This window comes from Lissotriton vulgaris, chromosome 2_2, assembly GCF_964263255.1.
Source record: "Lissotriton vulgaris chromosome 2_2, aLisVul1.2, whole genome shotgun sequence".
Classification (NCBI taxonomy): Eukaryota; Metazoa; Chordata; class Amphibia; order Caudata; family Salamandridae; genus Lissotriton; species Lissotriton vulgaris.
In genome coordinates this window covers 118,298,843-118,323,801 of record NC_141688.1, presented here as the reverse complement: position 1 = coordinate 118,323,801, position 24,959 = coordinate 118,298,843, and the positions used below count along the sequence as shown (strand labels likewise).

At 43.6% G+C, this 24,959-nt stretch overlaps 1 protein-coding gene across 1 annotated transcript in view; it reads right to left on the bottom strand.

The window, feature by feature from the left end:
• CHRNA5 (cholinergic receptor nicotinic alpha 5 subunit) overlaps window positions 1–24,959 on the bottom strand; it is a 247,414-nt gene that overhangs the window by 36,903 nt on the left and 185,552 nt on the right. Inside the window, exon 5 of the mRNA XM_086959420.1 lies at window positions 11,793–12,621. Within this exon, the coding sequence (XP_086815546.1) occupies window positions 11,793–12,621 (829 nt within the window). The remainder of the gene's footprint in view (window positions 1–11,792; window positions 12,622–24,959) is intronic.

Sequence of the window (24,959 nt, the reverse complement as noted above, 5' to 3'; positions counted from 1 at the left end):
TCTCCCCCCTCCATGATCTTGTAGCAGTACCTCCTTTCAGGCTCCTACAGCCTGAAATCACTCCCCCATGTACCTCCTTGCTTCTGCAGTACCCCACTTTTATCAGTCTATGCCCCACTTCTTTTTTCTCAGGATTCAGCAACACATCCAGCTGGACTCCTCTAGTATTCCCTCCACAAGTAGTGGTACAGAATCCCCACTCTCTGGGTCTGCATTACTCACTTCATTATAGCAGTCAATCGACCCAATGTAATGGTGAATTTGACCCAGTCAGTAACACTGTGACTTAGGTGGTGAAACTCCCAATCACAGGATGCTTACTGCTAGCAACTAACCGGCGCCTGCTACTTGCAGTGAGGGGAACAGCCTGAGAGACCCCTGCACCGCAGTGAGGGGAACGGCTTGGGCGACATCCTTAAACGCCGTGAGGGAAACGGCTTCAGACCTTCATCCATTGCCGTAAGGGGAACGGCCTACAATTCCCAGCAGCCCCTGCCCGGCGCGGAGAAGCTAGGAAAAAATGGGGGTTGTGCCGAAATTACCCTCATGTACATGAGCACATGACATCAAAAAGATGTATACAAATACAAAGGAGCACAGAGGGATCGATTCAGTATTTATTTATAATCAAGGTTAAATTAAAAACCCAGATATATCCAAAAATGATTTTTTAAGGAATGAATACACAAATTACAATCACATATATATATATATTTATCAAACAACTAGGTGGAGCACACAAAAAATCAACAAATGATTATATACAACGAGAGTACCTTCACTTGCACTCAATCTTTCCATATAATACAATGTACAACATATACATCACATATACATATTTACACACTAATTACACAACAACACAGCCCTACAAAAATAAAAACAAAAATTACACAAAACACTTATATATCTATGTGTGCATTCCTGAATTTCAATGCTACACTCCCAGGTAGTCCTATAACAGCGCCAGGGGAAACCAATTACCCCAAATTAATTATTTCAGCCGGCGCTTTTGCTACAATTTAGCACAAATTCACATTTGAAACGGACTCCTCCACAGAATGTTGATGCAGTCACGGTCGCGTTTCAGACACACGTATCTAAGGGCTTCTTCAGGACAGAAGGGCCAAAGTACAGGGATCCACCGATTATATACGGACCCTGGGCACCGTGGCTGAAGAGTCCAAGGTGGGGTACTCCCAACGAGGGGTACGTCTAAGGGTTGGCGCCCACTTATAGTGCCCACTCGGTTGTAAACTTCACAGCAAAGGTAAAGTTCAATTCAAAAGGCCTGGAGGATCGATTAAAAGTCTTCTCTCTGGTGGCTCAAATCCGCACAGCTAATTATTCTTCAAGGCGCGTCGGGAACAAAGTTTACCGGCATGGCGTGGGGAAGCAGCGTCACAACAGCGCCTCCAGCCCAATCAAAAGCGCTGCTCCCCTCCCGCAGCGCGGGCCAAGGGCGAAGGGCGGGCCCGTCCTTTCCCGTCATCGCCAGGAAGAGGCAGGGCAGGGCCATCCCCCTTTCATCTGCAGCTGTTGGCACTTGTGCAGGTCTCGGAGTCTGCTTGCAGCTACTGTTGGCTTCCTGGTGTAGCCTGTCATCCTTGCTGGCTGGCAGCACAGTTGTTGCGATGCTATTTGCATATCCCCAACGTACTATGCTCTGATGGACAAGCTGTGGCTAAATCTTTTACATTAAACTCGGCCCAATTAGATACATGGGCCTTGACTTTGTCCTATGAGCCGGGGTCCTGTACCGCATGTTGCACTTTAGTGTTATTATACTGATTAATTGTTTTTATTAATGTTGCTGCTAATTCTTTTATAATCACTTAGCACTTTTGAGCACAAAAATAAGGTCTTGCGGAGTTTTTACCTTCGTTATTTTAGTAGTTTGTGTTTTAGTACTATCCTATATTTTGCACATTGTACATTGCACTAGGCATTTTACCTTTAAAAGCGGATTTGCACTTTATTGGGACCTGTGCAATAACTCAGTGAGTCCAGAGGTTAACAATCATGAATAAGCGGAAAACAAAATCAGGGAAAAAGTGTGGCTGGAACTTTAGATGCGTTCATACTGAAAGCAGAATCTGCCCTCAATAATTAAATAAAATTAACTGAACGTAGGTTATCCCTTGAGTCCCACCCCGCAAGGTATACTCTCCCTAACCCCTGCCTTACCTGACTCTCTGGTGGTTCTGAACCAGGATGTATGTCCATCCCGGTTGAGTCGATCCCCACCTATTGTGCCAGTTACAGTGACAAACTCTGTTTCCTTCTCATCTTTGGAGCAAGAATCTAGCCCTGTTAAATCTAAAGCCACAACTAGAGGGCAGAAGCTAAACTGAAATCAAATTGTATCAACGAATCTCCCTCTATAAAAAAGAAAAGTCAAGGATTATCAAAATCTACTAAATCTACACAGGGCACATCTGGAAGGAAGGTTTTAGATGTCCCTTCTACAAGTGTTTGCAAAGAGGGAAACCCTACTTCCATGAATCAGACTACGGTAGGGCAGCTATCTGACAGCACTCAGGAGCAATGTTCCCATTAATTTTTTCCCTCTGTGTGCGGCAATGTGGGGTCTCTGTGCGCTGCAGCCATGGTTATGTGCGCCAGGAACCAGACCATGCGTGTGGGTGCAGCGCCAAATATCACTACGAACTCATGCTTAAACAAATGAAAAGACTTCATTTTCACACATAAATCGCCACGTTAAGGGTCTTATGGCAGGTTTGCAATTTAGATACACACGCAATGACATGAATTGGTTACACAGGCAAGTACACTTCGGGTTTAGAAAAGCCCAAGATTCCAATGATGACACCATTCTAAGATTTTACTGGTGTAGGTGTAATGTTACTTGTTGTATTGTATATCTGGATGCACAGACAGAAAGATGTGGATAGGCGTGATATCAGCTGTGCCAACATGAAAGGGTATCATGTTATCAGATACATCGGCTTGGAATGAAGGTGCATGATTATGTCACCTGTGCCACAGTAAAGGGATGTTTTCTCATGAACAAGTTCAACGAAAGGGGAACTTATTGTTATTGTCAACTGTTCTGCTTCAAGAAACACCATGTTGTCAACATACATGTGACAAAGGAAACAGAAAATGACGGAACATAGTGAAACACTGGTTCCTCTACTTGCCTTCTTTTTCTGCATCAATGTAGACTTCTTTTTTAGTTCGAGGTTCTCTCTAGACATTACAGCGCTGTCTGTTGCGAGGCCTATTGTAGTCCCCAACATCTTAGACCTGGGTAGAGCCTGCCCGTTGCTTACCATTGGTTAATTTTCCTGGTCACTCTTATTTTCCAGCTCTCAATTGGTGCCCCAGCTTGTCAATCCTGTATTTGTCCCTCCCATGGAGAATTTTCTCTTTACCATTGCCTTGGTTGGTTGGCATCTGGCATTCCATCGTTTGCTTTTCAAGAATTATTTTTTCTTTTTGTTGAAGCACTAGCTGAAAGTGCCAGAATTCATGAGCTGTGTATCACAGGTGGCCCTCCCCGTGAATGTGTTTTTCAGCTGTCTCTCTTTCTCCGTTTTCCATTACCTCTCCCTTTGTCTGCTTTCTCTGTCACAAATAATTCATGTCGCGCTCCCATCTAGCCCCTTTGGACTCATCATGGATCCATCTCAAACCAGTAAATAAACATAAAAATAATAAAATTTGTATGCCAGCCCGCAAGTGCTCGCATGAAAAATGATGCAGCTGAGCTGCCATGTCAGACTTTTTTTACTGATAAAAAATGTTGCAAAGGAGTAGTGATCGATGCTGTACAGCACTGCTAAATAACCATTGGCAAAGCCAGTAGCTCTCCAAGGTGGGATCTGTTGGCTTTGTCAATGCTTGTTATCTCCAGCTCTGTCTTCTTTCTAATATGATTGTATTATGTACAAAGCTATTTATTAGCTCTTCAGCTCGAGGATAGTGATGAGGCCCTTATGTCATCCATGCCTGGTATCCATCACAAAGCTTATTGGTGAAAAAAGCAACTTGGTGAGCATCTATATTCCTCACAGGTCATTGGCACTCAGACACTGACCAATGGGTAGGCAGCATGTGTGTAGTTTATTAAGGTTCGCATGTGTACTTGTTGAGAGAAAGTATGATGGGCCAGAATCATAAAAGTTTGGTAAGGATAATGGAAAGTGTGGGCAAAGTTGCAGATTCTCATTCATTTTATTGCCTCTGAAATGGCGTGGTACAGGGGGGTGGAATGATATTGTTAGTATATTCGGGTTACACAAAAGTGTCTGATGGAAGACTCCCATTGCCTTATCTAATAATAATCTAATCATTCCAGGGGGGAAAAAAGCACAATCATTTAAAATAAGGCAAATCCTGTAATTCAGATTGGAAAAACACAGAAATTAGCATATACTTGGGGTATAATGATATTAAATGTTCAGTCTGTAGAGCGAAACAGTGCACAATTTTATATATTGAAGTGTGGGGGGACTTGCAAAAAACTACTTAATGCAGTGTCACTTGCCAGCACTTTCAAAACATCAAGGAATACCCTCCGAAAGTGCCCTTTACCCCTGCCCCTCCACCCTACTCATAATTAAAGTCTGATGGAATGCTGGTGGCAGCTGCAGACTGTGTTCCTGTCACTTCCTGGCTGCAGGCTGATAATCGCTCCGCCTTCCTGTGCTCATGCTCTGTGTCAACACAAATTAAATACATTAAAGCGTTCTTCCTCAGCCTTGAAACTGCCATGGCTCCTGCAGAACCTACCCAGCCTAATAGGCAGAGTCATGCCGCTCCATGAATTTGTGTATTCCCTCTGAAGACAGCCAGCACTGCCTTCTTCCCACCCTTCTACCCCCTGGCCCTTCAGTGTTTTCCCAGTCACTGTCTCCTGGGATTATCGGGAGTGGCTGAGAACTGGATTCCCCACACCAAAGATCATCAGGCACAAGCCTCTCCGACAGGAGGTTCCCAAATTTGCTGTAATGCCAAGATCTGAACACATTCTATGTCAGAGAGCTGGAGATCCATATGCCCCTGTGCCAAATCACCAGCAGGCACGCATACCATGTGTGAAGGATAAACCTACACGTTAGGGACTCGGCCAGGAACCTGCAAACTAGTGGCCACCATCCAAGAGCTAGGGAGACCGAGACACGCCCTCTGCCAAGTACATGTACAGACATGTTCCTGTGTTGTCGTCTAGTAGCCATACAGTGCATGCCCCCTATGAAGGCCTTGAAAACACAGGCTTAGCTCTGCCAGGGACCTGCAGAGGGGTGGCCTTAAAAAACAAGCATTTACATGCAATAGGTCTCGCATTATTAAAGTTTGAACTATTGGCATTGCTAAATAATGCAACACCAATAGTTAAAACATTAATAATGCGAGACCTATTGCATATGCTTGTTTCTTTTGCTGAACTTCTCTGGTGATGGGATGTTGCTGCGGGCTGTTTGTGGCCCTTTGTGAAAACATTTGTTAATTGCAGCTCCGTCATGCGTTGCAATTAACAAACATTTTCACAATGGCTCACAATCAGCCCCCAACCGCCCTCCATTAAGAAGAAATTTAGCAAGTACAAAAGCACGATGTGTCACGTGACACCCGTGATATACAGCAACAGCCCTGACCAATTCTTTTATTCCCAATAGGCAACTTAGCCACCTTCCTCCAGGTTGCCCCTTACCACCCCAGTCTTGAAGAAGATCCGCAAGGCCGAGGCTGTGAACTTCCCTTGAGCCCAAAGTCGGATCGTAACGTCAACACCCTTGGATAAGCCTAGACTTACCCTTTTGTGTCCTTTATTGTGGAAAATTTTAATTCATTTCTGTAATTATACATATATTTCAAACTGTGTATAAACATATGTGTAGCTAGGCTTCATATAACGGTGAATGACAACCGCTCATATTGTTTTTCAAATAATACGCAGTTCTTTTCCTCTATGTCAGTACAGTGTTTCCCAAACTTTTTCAACCCATGGCTCCCTTGGCTAATCGGCCATTGACCACAGCTCCCTATTATATAATGTAATTTTTTGTGCAGATGGATGGATGTAAGCCCAGCCGCTGGAGTACTTACACTTTTCTCCATGAAAATAATTGGGATAAAGTTTGGGACATGTACCCCATGACATGCCAAACAGTCATGGGGTACTTCTGTAGTGTAGAATGGGATGGAACGCCTAGTTCAGTTAGGACATGTATCACACACAATAAATGTCAATTCTTTTATATTTATAAGAAGAAAAATTACTTAAGTTACCTTGGGTCGGAAGATGTACTTTATAACTTCAGGAAGCCAAATATTGCCATCTGTTCTCAGAGTTAATGTACAGTTGTGCTGTGGCCTGTGAGGACTGATTTGGACAAGATGTAGAGGGCCAGGCAGAAGGGAAATTTGAAGGTGGATGCTGATTGGCATTTAAGAGATCACCTAATGATGGGAGGATGCAGTGCTCCCTGAGGAACACTTCTGGTAGGTGCTGTTTGAGGTGCTGCTTTAGTGTTATTTTATTGCCATTTACATAGCCTTGCAGTATTACACTGTGTTTTCCCCAAACTTGTGTCATCCACAAAGTCCTTGTAATGTCATTTTAATCTCATTTCCAGTCCCCCTCCATACTCGTGGCTCTGGTTTTCTGAGTACATGAAGCATCTGCACATCACCCCCTTCACAAAGTCAGGCACGCACTAGTACATAAACACTGAAACAAACAGAATTCTCACAGTGTGCCTGCTTGTATAAATACATCACTGTACAAAACAGTATTAATGGAATTCCGTCAGCATGGAGACCTGTTCGTGCTTTGTGAACTGAGTTTAAGATAAGCTATTAAAATAGCTCATTGAGTTCGGCACATGCTGCACACCTGCGGTAATATGCTCAAATTCAAATAGAGATCAGGGGATTGAGCCCATGTTTCAGAGATCCGTTTGCAACCTGTGGGGCACAGATTCTAATCCGTGTAAGATGTTTGACAAAGTAATAAATCTGGTCTTTAGATCTGTGTGTGTCTTGGATAAAAATAGTACTTCACTCGCGTGGGTGGGCCAAGTACCCGCGACAGGCAATGTCCCAAAATGTATTGAGGTGACATCAAAATTACCTATCACAAAAACACCTGGTTTTGCAAGGGGGGGTCACCTGGTTTTTGGTCCTGGGCTCTGTGGCCATCTTGAGAAACCTACCAAACTCCACACATTTCTGAAAACTAGACACCCGGGGGAGTCGTTGAGGTATGGCTTGCGTGGCCCCCTCCCCCCCCCCCCAACGTTTTTCTACCCAGAATCCCCTGCAAACCTCAAATTTAGCTGAAAAGAACAAATTTTTCTCAAATTTCTGAGTGGGAAAGTTGTGGGATCACCGGGCTGACACAAATTTCCTACCACCCAGCGTTCCCTCAGGTCTCCAGATAAAAATGGTACCTCATTCATATGGGTGGGTCAAGTACTTACGACAGGCAAGGGCCCAAAACGTATTGAGGAGACATCAAAATGACCTAATACAAAACAACCTGGTTTGGCAAGGGGCGCCACCTGGGTTTTTGGCCCCAGGCTCGGCGGCCATCTTGGGAAACCTATCAAACCCATACATTTCTGAAAACTAGACACCCGGGGAAGTCCAGAGAGGTATGGCTTGTGTGGACCCCCCAACGTTTTCCTACCATGAATCCCCTAGGTACCTCAAATTTAGCTTGACCCACCCACACAAGTGAGGTACCATTTTTATCAGGAGACCCGGGGGAACGCTGGGTGGTAGGAAATTTGTGGATCCACGCAGATTCCAAAACTTTCCACCACAGAATGTTGAGGAAAATGTGTTTTTCTGTTATACAAAGTTTGAGGTTTGCAAGAAATAACGGGTAGTGGGTAACATATCCTGGATTCTCCTGGGTGTCTAGTTTCTAAAAATGTATAGGTGAAAATGTAGTGTGCCCACCTTGCGTTCAGGGCCGTTCCCTGTTGCGGGCACTAGGCCTACCCACACAATTGAGGTACCATTTTTTTCGGAAGAGTTTGGGGAATGCGAGGTGGGTGGAGTTTTGTGGATCCACGCATAGTCCAGAACTTTCCACCACATAAATGTGAGGAAAATGTGTTTTTTTTCTTTTTTACAAGTTTGAGGTGTGCAAGTGATTCTGGGTGACAGAACCTGGTGAGAGCCAAACAAGTAACCCATCCTGGATTCCCCTGGGTGTCTAGTTTTCACAAATGTATAGGTTTGCTAGGTTTCCCTAGGTGCCGGCAGAGCTAGGGTTCAAAATCTACTGCTAGGCACTTTGCAAAAAACAGGGGGTCCGTTTTCGCTGTGAAAATGTGGTGTGTCCATGTTGCGTTTTGGGTTGTTTCCTGTTTCGGACACTAGGCCTACCCACACAAGTGAGGTACCATTTTTCTAAGAAGACTTTGGAGAATGTGGGGTGGGTTAAATTTCGTGGATTCATGCAGATTCCAGACCTTGCCACAGCAGAAATGCGAGGAAAATTTGTTTTTTTTTTACAAGTTTGAGGTTTGCAAGGGATTCTGGGTAAGAGAAAAGGTTGAGAGCCAAACAAATCACCCCATCCTTGATCCTCTTGGATGTCTAGTTTTAAAAAACGTATAGGTTTGCTAGGTTTCCCTAGGTGCCGGCAGAGCTAGGGTTCAAAATCTACAGCTAGGCACTTTGAAAAAAGTGTCAGTTTTCAATATGAAAATGTGGTGCATTCATGTTGCGTTTTGGGCCGTTTCCTGTTGCGGGCACTGGGCCTACCCACACAAGTGAGGTACGATTTTTCTCAGAAGACTTTGGGGAATGGGTGGTGGGTGGAATTTTGAGGATTTACGCAGATTCCAGAACTTCCCACAACAGAAATGTGAGTTTAATGTTTTTGTTTTTTTACAAAGTTCAAGGTTTGCAAGGGATTCTGGGTAACAGAACCTGGTGAGAGCCAGACAAGTCACCCCACCCCGTATTCCCTGGGTGTCTAATTTAAAAAAATGTATAGCTTTGCTAGGCTTCCCTAGGTGCAGGTAGAGCTAGGGTTCAAAATCTACAGCTAGGCACTTTGCAAGAAAAGGGGGTCAGTTTTCACTGTGAAAATGTGGTGTGTCCACCTTCCCGCAACAGAAATGTGAGGAAAATGTGTTTTTTTTTACAAGTTTGAGGTTTGCGAGGGATTCTGGGTAACAGAAACTGGTGAGAGCCAGACAAGTCGCCCCATCCTTGATTCCCCTGGGTGTCTAGTTTTCAAAAATGTATAGGTTTGCTAGGTTTCCCTAGGTGCAGGTAGAGCTAGGGTTCAGAATCTACAGCTAGGCACTTTGCAAAAATAGGGGGTCCGTTTTCACTGTGAAAATGTGGTGTGTCCACGTTGCGTTTTGGGTCGTTTCCTGTTTTGGGCACTAGGCCTACTCACACAAGTGAGGTACCATTTTTCTAAGAAGACTTTGGGAAATGCGGGGTGGGTGGAATTTTGTGGATTCATGCAGATTCCAGACCTTCCCTCAACAGAAATGTGAGGAAATTATTATTTTTTTTTTTTACAAGTTTGAGGTTTTCTGGGTAACAGAAAATGGTGAGAGCCAGACAAGTCACCCCATCCTTCATTCCCCTGGGTGTCTAGTTTTCAAAAATATATAGGTTTGCTAGGTTTCCCTAGGTGCAGGTAGAGCTAGGCTTCAAGATCTACAGCTAGGCACTTTGCAAAAATAGGGTCTGTTTTCACTGTGAAAATGTGGTGTGTCAACGTTGCGTTTTGGGCCGTTTCCTGTCGCGGGCTCCGGGCCTACCCACACAAGTGAGGTACTATTTTTCTTGGAAGTCTTTGAGGAATGCAGGGTGGGTGGACTTTTGGGGATCCATGCAGATACCAGAACTTTACACCACAGAAACGTGAGGTAAATGTGTTTTTTTGACAAAGTTTGAGGTTTGCAAGTGATTCTTCTAGGTAACAGAACCAGGTGAGAGCCAGATAAGTCACCTCATCCTGTATTCCCATGGTGTCTAATTTAAAAAAATGTATAGGTTTGCTAGGTTTCCCTAGGTGCCGGCAGTTCTAGGGTTCAAAATCTCCAGCCGGGCACTTTGCAAAAAAAAGGGTCCATTTTCACTGTGAAAATGTGGTTCCACATTGCCTTTTGGGCCGTTTCCTGTTGCGGGCACTAAGTCTACCCACACAACTGAGGTACCATTTGTATTGGGAGACTTAGGGTAACAGAATTGTAGAGCAACTGTTATTACCTATTGACTTTTGATGCATTTCTGCCTATCAAATGAAAGACTATGTGTAAAAAAGAAGTCACTTTAAAAAATGTCCTATAATTTTCATGCAGGTATGGGTACTCACAATTTTGGAAATGTGCAAATAGCTACTGTTTCTAAACTCTATATTTTGTATCAATTTCAGAAATACATAGGTGTCTTTCATACCGATTTTCACGTTATAAAGTTTCCCAAATGAATTGCTTTATACCCGGCACATATTAAAAAAACGAATGCAAGACACTGCTCAGTTATTGGCTCTGGGTTCGTCTGGTTCTTGATGAACCTACAAGTCCTATATATCCCCACAACCAAAAAGGTCCAGCTGATGTAACGATATACTGCTTTCAAACATCTGTCATAATTAGAAGAAGTTACAGGTAATTATGTTGGCACATTTGGCTGTTGTTTTCAACTCATTTTCAACTGTTAGTTTGTATAAAGAAACCTTGAAGGATCTACACAAAGGACCCCTTGCTGAATTTAGAATTTTGTCTACTTTTAAATGTATAGGTTTCCAGGATCCATTATTGCTTTAATACCCATTTCTACCATTAACTGGAAGAAGGTTGAAAGCACAAACCAATATGAAAAATAGGGTATGTCCCAGACAAACGTTTTGTCAGTTCCTGAAAGCTGGGAAATGGGGATTTCAGTCCCACAAACCCTTTGTTGATACCATTTGCAGGGAAAAAACAGATGCTTTCATTTGCAGCACTTTTTTCCACTTTTCCTCCCCAAAACCTTTTTTGCTGTATTTTGGCAAATTTCTGGATCCCCTCCAGGAGAATACACAACCTCTGAGTACCTTTGGAATCCCCATGATGTTGAAAGAAAAGGACGCAAATTTGGTGTGGATACCTTATGTGGTCAAAATGTTTACAGGGGCCTAAGCGCAAACTACCCCAAATAGCCAAAAAAGGCTTAGCAGAGGGGGGAAAAGGCCTAGTAGCGAAGAGGTTAAAATACCGACAATCATATTGATACTTTCCCCCACATTTAGGAGAATGAATATAATGAAAAGCTCTAACAATCTAAGAAGAGCGGCTTCTAAAATTTGATAACTACCTGTGAAAATAACACCCACAAATAATTACAGGAAATTATTTTTAGAAAATGGTGCCATCATTACAATTTCAATTAAAATTTATAATTTTAGTAGTAGAAGCAGGTGCTTTCAAACAGTCTTTTACTTGATGATATGGTAGAATGAGCAGCAACTATCTCTGGGTTTATTTATTCTTAATATTTCAACTAAAAGTACTGGGGATTCAGTTACAGTATTCAATATTGTCTGTCTCCAAATGTACATAAGATAAGAATATATTAACACTTCAAATTACCATGACATTCTTTTACCATCAATTTCCCACTAACTGATTCTGATATTTTCTGGAAAAAAGCTAATTGATCACCACATTGTAGCGACAGTTTCATAATCAATACAAAAAATAAGAAGCAAAAGAATGCTTTATAATACGTAAGATAAATTAACTTTCTTCATAATTTCTGAAATAAATTAGTATAATAGAGTGTCAAAGATTGAAACTTACCTCACGCACCTCATGCTCCTTCACTACATGCAGAGCGATGAAGCGGATAGAATCGAGAGCTGTTTCCAAGGCAGACTGATCAGATCCAAAGCGCTTGACAATTTCCTCTTTTTTGGTAAAGTATCTGTCTACATGGCTTCTCATGCACAGCAGTTTGGGCAGTCTATGCAGAAATATCTTGCGAACCCAGGGAGCCATGGCATTGTGCGTTGAGGAGGAACGATGATGAACATTAATTGCAAATACTGTGATTACGATAGACAATGTCACAAAAATCATAGTAAAGACCAAGTACTCTCCTATGAGTGGTATAACTTTGGATGACGATGGTATTATCTCTTCAATCACTAGTAGAAAGACAGTCAGCGACACAAGAACCAAGGTGCAGAGAGCTATCTTTTCACCTCCGCTCGAAGGTAGATAAAAAACAAGTATAGTTAGAAAAGACAGGCCAATGCATGGAATGATGAGAAACAGTGTATAAAAAAGAGGTAAGCGTTTTATCCTAAAGGAATATGTGACAAATGGGTACCAACAGCAGACATCAGTTCGGTTTCCTTTGTTTCCTGTTGCAGATATTATTTCCCATTCTCCATTGTCAAAGAACTCTCTCCTGTCTACTTCATAGTCTTCTAAACTTATATCAACCTGGGATCCATCATAAGTCCAGGAGGCAAACTTCATGGAACAATTCTGAAGATCATAGGGAAAGAAGGTGACATCTATGGTGCAAGAGCTTTTGTAGTTTGCCGGAGGATTCCAGGTGACTGTCCCATCGTGCTTTACCACCGATTTCGTAATAATGGAACTTGTAAAGCGTCCATCAGCACTAAAAAAAAACAAGATTGTTTTTTAAGGCATTCTCCAAATTTACTAGTGAAGAACACATTAAGACATTTTCACAGATCATGTTCAGTGCCTCGCATGTTTTCAGTGGTATGTGAGGTAAGTTAGCAGCAGAAATTGATGCCGTAGTGGCAAATGGTTACATGGGAATTGGGGCCATATTTAAGGTTGCACTTCCTGGTTGGGATCTGTACTGTACCTGACCCTTTGGTACGTTTATTATCTTTGTATTTCAAATTGAAGGTTGAATGGCAGCATATTGAGATCAAACGTGTACTGCCAAAATAAGCACTCCCCCTAAATTATTAATGTAAATATAAGCTGGTGAGTATAGATGTATTATTGCTAAATCCACATCTATATACCTTGAGGATTACATTTATATTGAGGGCTGATAAAAAAAGAATAGTTAGAAACATGGGCCAATTCATGGCATGATGAGAATCAGCGTATAAAGAGGGAATATATATTAGGTGAGAAAAAAATTGTTAAAGTGAAGTTATAGTTAGTTGAAAGTGTTGGTTAAAAAGTAACATCTGAAACTCAAAACAATACTTACATTCACAGTTATAAGTAACTGAAGTGAACTACAACTCATGCCCCTGTCATGCACAGTGTTGTCATCAATGATGTCATTTTAGAAGTCACATTGACTTTATCAATGATCTCATAAAATATGTCACATGTGATTGTAATATGTGACGTCATTAGCCTTAATTCAAAATAGCTTTAGGTATGTCACAGTTTGGTCATGAATGCAGAATGATAGCGCTTTAGTTGTTCATTAGAACACTGTGGGAAGCTGCAGTAAAACACTAGGAAACCAATTGACAAGCGGCTGCTGCTGTACCTGTTTTACTCTGAATATCACACTTTGCTGCCTTATGGCTGAGAAAGATAATGTGAACTTAAGAAAATATGCCGTCATTTTAGCTTCTGGAGCACCTTCAAACCCTCTATGAAAACCATGTGAGAAAAGGGTTTACTTTTAAACATTTTTCATCAAATCCCAGCAGAGGGTCAGCATTTGTTACAGGATAAAATTACCTTAGAATAGATCACAATTTTAGAAATTAGTATGGTACCACCAACGCATGTTTATATTGTGACTAACATTTGTTATTGACATTTATATGTGCTACTTTTTGTGACCCTGAAATAGGCCATTCAATACAACGCCTTTCAAGGGGGTCCATTTCCCAGAGTCTTGTAACGGCTTCCACAACATGTTGTTTCTGGAAAGACGGGGACCCCTACATGCTATTTCGTTTGCTATTCGTTTGGAATGCATAGACAGTTTAGATAAAGAAAATGTATAGCAAACAAATTATACCTATACCGCCCTTGTGATACAAATATTCAAGCGACCTTAAATGATTCTTAGCAGAGACATCATGATATATCAACATTTTGAAATCATTTTATTGATAGTTTTTTCTCTTCTTTTTTTTATATATTATTCATTATTTTCATCTTCTTTTTCATAAAAGTTATATATTATTCACAGAAAGATACATTCAAAAACATACATAACAAATATTTACATGACAATACAAAAAAAGGGGGGCGAAAAGAAAAGTGCTATATGATATATTCGGTCGATGGAGAGTTGGAAGAAGGCAATGCGGTGGAATGGAACAACTACGCGCGTTTCGGCCTGTGGCCTTCGTCAGGTGACCGTCATTCGCAAGTTACAAACATATCCGTAGTGTCTGATGGTAATTCACTAAGAATCATTTAAGGTCGCTTGAATATTTGTATCACAAGGGCGGTATAGGTATAATTTGTTTGCTATACATTTTCTTTATCTAAGCTTCCACAACATGTTGTCCATGTTATTACCGACCAACCAAACCAGTGAGAGTCCCTTTGGGACCCCCCACAAACCCACTGAGGCCAGGGTGTCCTCACCCTGCTCCTTTAAAAAAAAATTCAGGACGCCCGACCATGTCTCTGAGTACCTGTACTGGGTGCAACAACTTATGGTTCGGGCTGTGGTAAGCCAAACAGAATTGAATAGCCCCCTAAAAAGTTGCCAGTCGGAGCACATCTGAGCTTTAATCCCTTGATGACCCCCTAGAGCACCTAACCCTAAATTGCTGAAAAAAAAGGTTTATGGATATATCAGTGACAACATTAGTGTTTTGGTGCTAAAAATAACAATTAAATCCACCAGTTATAGTTAGCTATCCTACAACTATAACTTACGCCCCAACCATGCACTTCTTATGACTTCACATATCGCATCACTCATGACATGTCCTGTCACATTATTTATGACATCACTGATGATATCTCACATGTCGTTAAAATTATTGTTGTCACTGACACATTCACCTAATAATGATGTTACTTTAACCTTTGTTTTTTTAGTGAATATTTAAGGTAATTTTTTAAAACAAAAACAGATGTTTTTATCCCACCTAACTGTAACATTCCAAAAAATAAGTTCACCTCAGCTCCTACCTCTAAAGTATCTGAATTATTCCTCAAGCACGACCGAGAAAAAAGGGTGATCCTAAAATGCTTTCCTCCCCATGTAAATAACATAGGGAAAATTAGGCAATTCTACAGCAAAAACGGCTAAAAAGAATTACACCAGACTTAGCAGATAGCTAGAACTTTACCCACGAAGTGTGCTTTTTGTATTTGGTGTAAATCTGTTCAGTAGTTTATGAAAATTGAAGTTGCAAACTTTAAAGATTTCTAGTACCCCGCGGCCACCGAAGATTAATTTAATTTTTGTGGGGAGCTGCAGGGAGCACAACAGCCTCCCAGCAATGTTTGAAAAAACCTTGGAGTAAGTCTACTGGGTCATTGAATACATGACCTCAAGACATCTTATCATCATTTTTAAAGTACTCCGAGCTGGAGCTATATGCTCTTTAGCTAGAGTGTGGGCAACCCTTCCATTTAGTCCTATGGCAGCAATATATAACCTGAAGAGAGTTAAAGAAAGACTCAAACACATGTTTATGGTTGGTCTGATTAAGAGTACTTTATTTAAAATATTTTGGACACAATTACTATTAATAAACATTCCAATTTGTGTATTAGTAATGAATGCATTGGATTGAGTATTGTGTATTAGTTTTAGTGGTAAATTATGATTTATTAATTTGGTAACCCTTTGACAAAGCCAGCAGGTCTGCTTTATATAGATGTTGATGTCCCCACCTGACAAAGCCCAAAAAGCCTGACATTTGTATATTGATGTTCTTGCCCCTTGACTAAGCCATAAGACTTGCCTCTCTTTATATTGTTATCTGCATTTGATTCTGGTATAGGTCGGGGATCATTATTTTGCGAGTCAGTGTCGCATAGGGTCAAATGTGATTTTGGGGCATAACCAAATGTATTTCCGTCTATTTAATGCGTAGTATTTAGCAGTGTCTCTGTGTGTGTGTGTGTGTGTGTACTAAAAGTAGTTTTTCTTTTCACAAGAAAGAAAACATAGTGGACAATAATTTATTGCATGCTATTCTTGTATGGATCTAAGGAGTAGGGGGAGATAAAAGGAATTTGCCAGAAGCTGGCTCGTTCTAGTTATATATATATATATAAAAAAATATAAACGGAAGCCTACTCCGTAGTGTGTGCTAAACCTCCTACAGGGAGAAAAAGCTCAAGGCTTTTTCTGTATAACCCTCACCCACCAGAGTTACCGCTTGATGCATGCTTCATCATAGGGGTTTTCCTGTTCCGCTGCGGAACATGACAGGCTGCACCAGTGAGATACACGGGAGTACTGAATGGTATACACCAAATGATGATAAATAGGAGTTGGAGAGGTTTTATTGAGAATTAAAAATGCCTGCAGGATAGGAAAGCAATGCTTTATTCTGTAGCTCAGACGGTACGATTAAAAAGGGAAAAAGTAAAAAGTACGTATGGTTTTAACAACCCTTCTTTCGACATGGTCTACATGTTTCAAGCCACTCTTCACTGTGGCTTTCGTCTGGACCAAGCATTACACTCCCTGATACCACTCCTAGTTAGACTATCCAATAACAACAAAGTGCAGCCACTTCACACACTCTGCATGCACAAATACACTTTTCACCTACTTGGTTCTATATTCTTTTGGACGGCACTCAATCTGGCTTCCGTAGCGGCAATAGCACAGGGATGGCCCGATGAAGGCTACTGAGAGATCAGGTAGGTGCTCGATCAGGGTGGAGGGGCAACCCTCATCCTGCTTGATCTCTTGGCAGCCTTTGATACTGTTAATCACAGGCTCCTGCTGGAACGCCTAGCAGAAATCGGGGTCACAGGATCAGAATGGGACCTGCTGAAATCCTTCCTCTGGTTGGGAGCAGTTGGTCCGGCTGGGTGACTTTATTTCACATCCTTTTTCTCTTGTGAGCGGGCTCCCTCAGGGGTCCTTGCTTAGTCAGACACTTTTTAATGTCCACATCACCCCCTTTGATGACCTAATAAAAACCTAGGGCATCTCCTTGACCTCCTACGCTGAGAACACCCTAATTGTCATCTCGCTGGCCAACGACGACACATGAACAGGATCTTGATTCTGTGACTGCATGCAGGCAGTCAACACTTGGATGAACAGGGATTGTCTAAAATTTAATGCAGTAAAGACTGAAGTGATGCTTTTTGAAGACCAACATGGGTGGCTCCTCCATTAGGGCGGAGGAGCGTCGCCCCACTGCTTTCTTGTAGTGTGAGAAGCAGAGACATAAAATGCCAAAAGTACCATTTTATGTTTCTGCTTCTCGCTCTGCGAGAAAGCAGAAGGGTTTGGTTGGGGAAGGGCGGGTAGGCTGGTCTGCTGGAGGGCAGGGGAGGAGTGGCTAGCCCAATGCTGCAGGCCCTGACTGTTTGGTCGGCCCCCAGTCATGCAGTCTCGCAGCCTACATGGAGAAAATAGCCTCTCCATAGGCACCTGGCTGGATGCCTTCCCCACCAATCACAACGCTGCTTAGAGAAGGGGAGGGAGGCTGCCTGCTTCCTGTTCCACGGGACCCAGCCAGGAGCTGTCCCGTCACGGGACCCGGGAAGGTAAGATTATATATATATGTTTTTAATTAATTCCCTCCCCCCCCTCCCCCCCCCCCCCCCCACCCCCCCCGCTCAAATTCCCACGCGCGAGTCATGCTGGCCAGAGGAAATGGGTCCTTTACCAATAACCTGTCAGGAAGACTCAGAACCTTGGTGTTCAGATCAATGCGAACTGAGATATGCAGATTATGGAAATGCTGTGTCCTCTTCTGCATTTCACATGCTCAGAACTTTAAAAAGATACTACAGTTTATTCCAAAACACCTCTAGAAAATTCTTGTTACATCACCAATAATGGCAAAACTAGATCACTGCAATGACCTACTCCTAACTGCGCACCAATACATTTTCTATAAAGTGTAAATGCTGCAAAATGCAGCAACCAGACTCCTTCTAAAGATCCCAAAATAGGGGCATCCCTGCCTATTGCGATGAGTGTTGGCGATAATGCGGAGCTAAGTGCACCCTCACTCATCTCTTATGGGGCTGTCCTAAGTTGACTTCATTCTGGAATTCTGTGTTAAACGCTACGATGGCCACTACCACACTCAAATCCCCAGGCTCCTGTTATTTACCTTACTAGGACTCTCCAATGCCTTTACATACCCGCTCACGACATGCAGGGGTTGACATACAAATATAGTACTGGGGGCGGTCAATCAAAACATTCTGGGACACTGGGGCACAACCACTACACCAACGCACATAGGATGGCTATAGTGCTGCTGGCCGGTCCCTGGAATGGAGGGGCTTACCCTCACTCTCTCTACCCAAGATGACTCATTTAGAACTTTGTGGCAACCATTCATGGCCTTCCTGTCCCAGAAATTCAGAGAACTGACTTTTCCCCGCTACTTGCGGCTACTACGCCTCACAGCACCCGCCCATACAAAAGACAAAGAAGACTACTCTGAGTGACACTTGTTAGCTACTCTCTTCTTGTATTGTCATATCGCCATCAGTACCCGAGGAGGGAGGGTGTGTGGTGGAGGATAGGGTTTGTTTGAAAATGTTTGCGCTTTATGGTTGCAAATCATTCTGATAGAAGATTTCACAATACGGCGAAGTTCGCTGTTTGTGAGTGCATGTAAAGCTGTAACAATAAAACAAATTTCCTGGCAGCCACAAACATTTGGAATGCTCTGCAGCTGCACATCAGAGTGCACCCGGCCTACTGGCTTTCAGGAAACCCCTGAAGATCTGGCTTTTTAACACTCTGTAAGTTCCTGGTTCTTCTCATTTCCTCTTCTTCCTGCCTTAAAGCCAGCACCAAGACACCTTTGGGTATTCAAGAGCTTTAGAAAACCTATTAACATTAACTTGGTACTATATTCTGTGATACCTGTAACGTAATAAGCTTGCTATATTATATGGCACAATTATGTGAAACAAAACACTTTACACCAGTATAATAGGCATGGAGCATCATGCATTTTGCACTGATCTTTGTATCTTGAACTGCATTTGGTTAAATATCGATATTCAACGCATTTATTAACTTTTGAATGAAGTTCTAGGTTTCTAAAAATATATATATAAAGATACAAATTTATTTTTGTCCATATTGGACTCAAATTCATTCTTGAGGGTGTGTCTCATTTATTGCCTGTGGGTGACAACAAATTCTTAGCACTACCATCTGATAAGCCTAATTGCTAGCCCACACTACCACAACAAGAGCATATGAATGATCTGCTTTTACCTCTGCACACCTATTCGGGATCCGCTAGACTCTCTTCATTTTAGGGCACTATATAGAGAGCCAGCCTCCTACAGTAGTACATGTACTTTTGTGTTTTACATGTCTTGCTAGTGAAGAGCTATTAAAATTTAGTTTTTCACAACTGCAACGTCTGTCTCTCCCATTTGATTATATTGGAGTTGCCTTACTACATTTTATAAGTGGAATTTCAAAATGGGAAACGCTAACCAGTTCATGTTTGGTGTCTTTAGAGTTGGGTTGAAAAGCCCTATGTGGTGGAGAGGTTGTTTTTTCATCATAATTGTATTAATGCCAGAAAGTTGGCATTTTTCTGCCCTTAGCCCTTTTGTGCCTAAAGCCTGGCCTGGGTTGCATGACTGGGTATAACTGACAGTTAGACTTTGTGAATTCCTTCCAGACAGTCACACAATTGAGGTATAAGGTGTCCCTGAGTGAGCCATCTGCTGGCAGGATGTGGGTGGAGGAATAAGCACAGCCCAACTTACACCTGAATAGCCTGTGCCCTGCCTTTACACAAAAGCACTAACAACCCTGCATTGTCACTTCATCCAGCTTTTTGGCCAGGGTAGGAGTGGAAGGAAATTCTAAGCACTTCAAGGCCACTGGCTAAAAGCTTCTCCCACCTAACAAAACAGGGCATTGGTGTACAAAAGAAAGACCTCAGACACCACCACTTCAGTACACTTATGGGCCAGTGGATACTCTGCGAAGAAGTAGTACTGCTATGCTGCTAGAAGGACTGTCACTCTGCTGGAGTATTACTCTGAAGGAGCTACTGCCCTGCTGACCAACTGACTATTGCAGTCTTGCCTGAGGAGGAAAACCTGGACCTGCAACCCATTTTGATCCCTGGGCCCTATAGATACTCGAAGGGCTAGTCTGATGGCCTTCTGATCTGAATACCAGGGACATACAAGGTTCCCCAACAACTCCTGGACTCGTCTTCAGCGGGTTACTTACTACTAATGAGTCCCTCTTAGTTCCTGGACCCATGATGTGTGGCTTGAGCTCTTGAATTCAAGCGTTTGGACTCTTCGCCAATGTGAACGGGCTCATCCGCACGAAAACCATGCCACTTGCACGAAAATCAGCGCGAGCTGCCACCAGCCCATCCCTTCATACAGCAAGCATTGATTGCCGAGGATGACTGCCAACGCGAGGCTCCAGCCCGGCCATCCACGATGACCACCGCCAGCGATGCTCTTCTTGTCCCCTACGGCTCTCTCTAATGAATGGGACTCTTGTAACAAAACTTGAGAAGGTCAAATTTCTGCCGGAACAAATATGGGACTGTATCCGACCCGTGCTCCATCGTGGTCAGCCTGATCTTTTGTAGCTCACCTGGTCCAGCGTGACCAGATAGCCACGGTTAGTGCATTACGCTTTTTGGTGCTACATTGCAGTTTATTCTTTAAATATGTATAACCCTGGTTCTTCTGGTTGGAGGTTTATTGTTTTGAGTTTGTTTTATTTATTAAATGAAACTTTATTATTCTAACCTGAAGTGGTATATTTTTTGTGTGGTTTTTTTCACTGTTTTACTGTTTGGAGTGTTGCACAAACACTTTTTGTGTGGTTTGTTTAATAGTTTTACTGTTTGGAGTGTTGCACAAACACTTAACACATTCCCTCTAAGTTAAGCCTAACTGCTCTGTGCCAAGCTACCAGTGGGTTGAGCGCAGGTTAATTTGTGGTTTGCTTGTGCTTTACCCTAACTAGGATTGTGGTTGCGGATTAACCAGGGCTCATACACCAGTCAACCAGTAACCTGATTTATAACATTGATGACAGCAATGAGACACAACTTTATACAGTGCCATACAGTGATTTGGTACATATCTTCGAACAATTCCAGTTTTAAATTATCCCTGATTGGCCTTTTTGCTTTTTTCCTAAATGTATTCCTACTGTTACCTGTTCGTATCTGAGGCGAAACCTGCAAGGACTGAATTGAGCTTACAAACCTGGAGAGCTACACTGTGGCTGAGATCAGGGTGGTTTGAAGGCGAGGGGACTGCCTGCCAAAAGAAGAATCAGGGAGGCAGAGCCCCAAAATGCCTTCAGGACATAGGCAGAGGCCCACCAGTCACTAACATTTGATGTGGAGGATGATGAAGGATCAGAGCAGGGCCTGTAGAAGGGTCTTGGAATGCAGCCTGTTTAGGAGAGGGATAACCTAATCCCAGTATTGTAGATGCCTTCACGTGCAGGGAGCAGCGTGTCCTCTTGCAACCTGTCCCCCGAGCAACTGGTGGAAAGAAAGATGTAGAGGGAGTACAGACTACAGATGGCCAAACTCAGTATGGAGGAAAAGGCTGGAAGGTCTTTGGCTGAGAAAAGGCTACTGTTGGAGCATGCTAAGCGCATGCGGGAGATGGAGCTAAAGGCAAGGCAACTTGCAAAACCCAACAGTGGTAATGTCAGCGTACCAAAAGTGTCTGCTGGAGTGAGTCCATATACCCCAGGAGCTAGTGCTTAACTATATGGTGAAAGGTGATATGGACAAGTGGTTTGCTGCTTATGAAGTTGCAGTCAGGGTACATTAGGTCCCAGAAGAGTACTGTGGGTAGCCTGTGGAAACATGCCCACGTTGGGGAAGGACACACCATTACACCAAAGGCAAAGGATCAGAACAAGTATGCCCCCATGGAGGCAATCCTTGTTTCTAAGTTTGGAACAACCCCTGAGAAGTACCGTCAGAGGTTCAGGGACAGGCGCAAGCTCCCAAGTCTGTCCAGTGTGGATTTTTTTATATTATGGCAGCAAGGCAGTGAAGGGCTGGGTGAGGGGGAGAAAAGTGGATGATTTTAATGGGCTGCACAACCTAATTCTGAGGGAGCACATGTTTAATACTTGTTTTCTAGGGCTGGGCGAGCACCGAGGGGATAGCAAGCTTACTGATCCCACAAAGCTTACTGAGGAAGCAGACCTCTGGGTCAGCACCAGAGTGTCTAAGAAGGCCTCTTGGGGATACTCCCAAAAGTATGGTCAGATTCCCACTGGAAGGAGTGGGGAGATAAAAATAAAACAAAGGAGTTCTCTCAAGGCCCTCAAAACAGTTCACAAGGGAAAGGGTCCAGATCCTAATCTGGCCACCAGAAAAAAAGGCTTCACAGATCAGAAAACTGGAAAGTTTGTCCATAAATTTTACGTACATGGGCACATGAAGGGAGGTGGCAAGTGCTCCTAAAGGGCACCACACCCCAGGTGTGGGCCGTCACACAGAATAGCCAATGTAGAGCTTGGGGAGTAGATGGCCCCAGTTAGTGGGGACGGGGGGGGAATAGTGAGGTTACCTGAGTGTCCCTGGTGACACAGAGATGGTGTCCAAAGCCCACATACCTCACAATCATTCAAAGTATAGGCATTGAGTCACCATCAATGGGCAGAATGTGGAGATGCTGAGGGACACAGAGTACTGTCAGGTGTCATTTGGTGTCCTCAGAGCAGGTGATACCCAATACACTCCACCAGGCTCTGGCAGCAGACAACCAGAAGAGCCACTACCCTGTGGCTCTAGTTCCCTTTAATTGGGGAGGGGGGGTGGTCTCGGGTCTTTTGAAAGTTGCAGTGAGCCCGGCTATGCCTGTGGACTGTCTGTTAGGGAATGACTTTGAGCACTATGCCTGGAGGGAAGTGAAGCTCAGGTCACAATGTAAATGTTAGGGTTGCCTGATTGGGCCTGTGCGACCACCAGGTCCATGGCTGCCCGGGAGGGGAGTCGAGAAGATCCATAACCTGGGTAGCTACCAGGAAAGGGAAGGGCAAGGGGCATGGGAAACCAGTCCCATAATGTCTCCCAGCACAGGTGGATGAGGCACCAGTGGAGGCCAGCCAAGGCCCTACTGAGGAGGACATTGCTTCCCTTGGTACCATGGCTGAACTTGCTGGTAGGAAAGTGAATGGAGGGCCCACCAGGGAGGAGTATTGTAAGGCACAGAAGGAGTACTCAACTGTTGAGGACCTGAGGCAGCAAGTTGCAGCTGAGGAAGCTGGTGACTCCTCTGGAAATCACCTTTAATATTGGGAGAATGACCTCCAGTATGGTGAGCATGAGGCTCCTGAGCATAGGGCAAATTGTGTGTTGATGGTTCCGCAATGTTACAGGGCCTTCCTACTGGGGCTGGCTCAGGGGATATCCCTGGCAGGACATCTGGGGCAGGAAAATACATTTGACAGACTGATCACCTACTTTTATTGGCCCCGGATTAGGACAGCCACTGCTGGCTTTTGTAGGACTTGACTCACCTACCGGGCTAGTGGGAAGACTGGTAAAAAGCTAAACGCTCCCCTGACTCCCATGCCTGTTGTTGGTACACCCTTTGAGAGGTTGAGAATTGATTTTATATGACCTTTGGACCGCTAGACCGCCTTAGGCAATAGGTTTGTCCTAGTCTTGGTGGGCCATGCCACTAGGTACCCAGAGACCAGCCCTCTGAAGTCCACTACTGCACCTGCAGTGGCTAGGGTCCTAATGGGATTTTTAACCAGACCTGGATTCTACACAGGCATGGTGTCAGACAGGGGCACCAACGTCATATCTGCATACTTGAAGTTTATGAGGCAGAAGTGTGGAGTTACCTAAATGTTCTGTACACCCTAACATCCACAAACAAATGGGCTTATTGACAGATTCAACAAGACCCTTAAAGGCGTGATTATGGGCCTGCCTGCGCCCATGAGGCAGAAGTGGGATGTTCTCCTGCCATGCCTGCTTTTTGCTAACAGAAAGGTGCCACAGAAAGGAGTGTGCTTTAGCCCAGTTAAACGTGTGTAGGGCTACCCTGTAAGAGGACCTCTCAGTCTGGTCAAACAAGGGTGGGAGCAAGCTCCCAAGAACCTCACACCCCAAGAAGGTGGTTAGGTGTATGCCAACCCTCGGGAAACAGATGGTCATGTTCTGGAAGAAAGCTTCCAAGGATTTGGAGGCCAGCCAGGAGGTTATGAAGCAGTGGTATGACCAGAGTAACATCTATGGAGTTTCAACCTGTGCGGAAAATGTGGGTGAAGTCAATGGGGCCCAGGGTTCTCTGGGATCACAGGACTGGGCCGTATGAGGTGTTAGAGAGAAAGGAGGAGTACACCGAACAGGTGGATCTCAGGAACCTCTTAACGGTACTTCATCCCAACTGCCTCAAACTCCGCTTTGAGAGGTCTGAGGTCACCATGCTGATGGTGAAAGAGGGAGGAGAAGGAGAGTGAACCTCTCCCTGACCTTCTGTCATCTAACGAGAAGGATGGGTTAGTAGTGGGTATTAACCTCCTCCTTACACTGACCCTAGAGCAGCAGAGGAACTGTCACCAGTTACTGGAACAGTTTGCTCCCTATTTTTCCTCACAGCTGTTCTTATACACTTTTGTACCCAGGATATACATAATGGGGGCAGCCTGCCTATCAAAAGCAAATTGATCCAGCTGTCTGACAAAGTGATGGCCAGCATCAAAGCAGAAGCCACTAAGATGCTGGAATTGAGGGATAATTGAGCCCTCCGGTAGTCCCTGGTCCAGCCCAGTAGTGCTGGTACCAGAGGCGGCCCCACCAAGCACCACCAAATAACTCAGGTTCTGTGTTGACAACC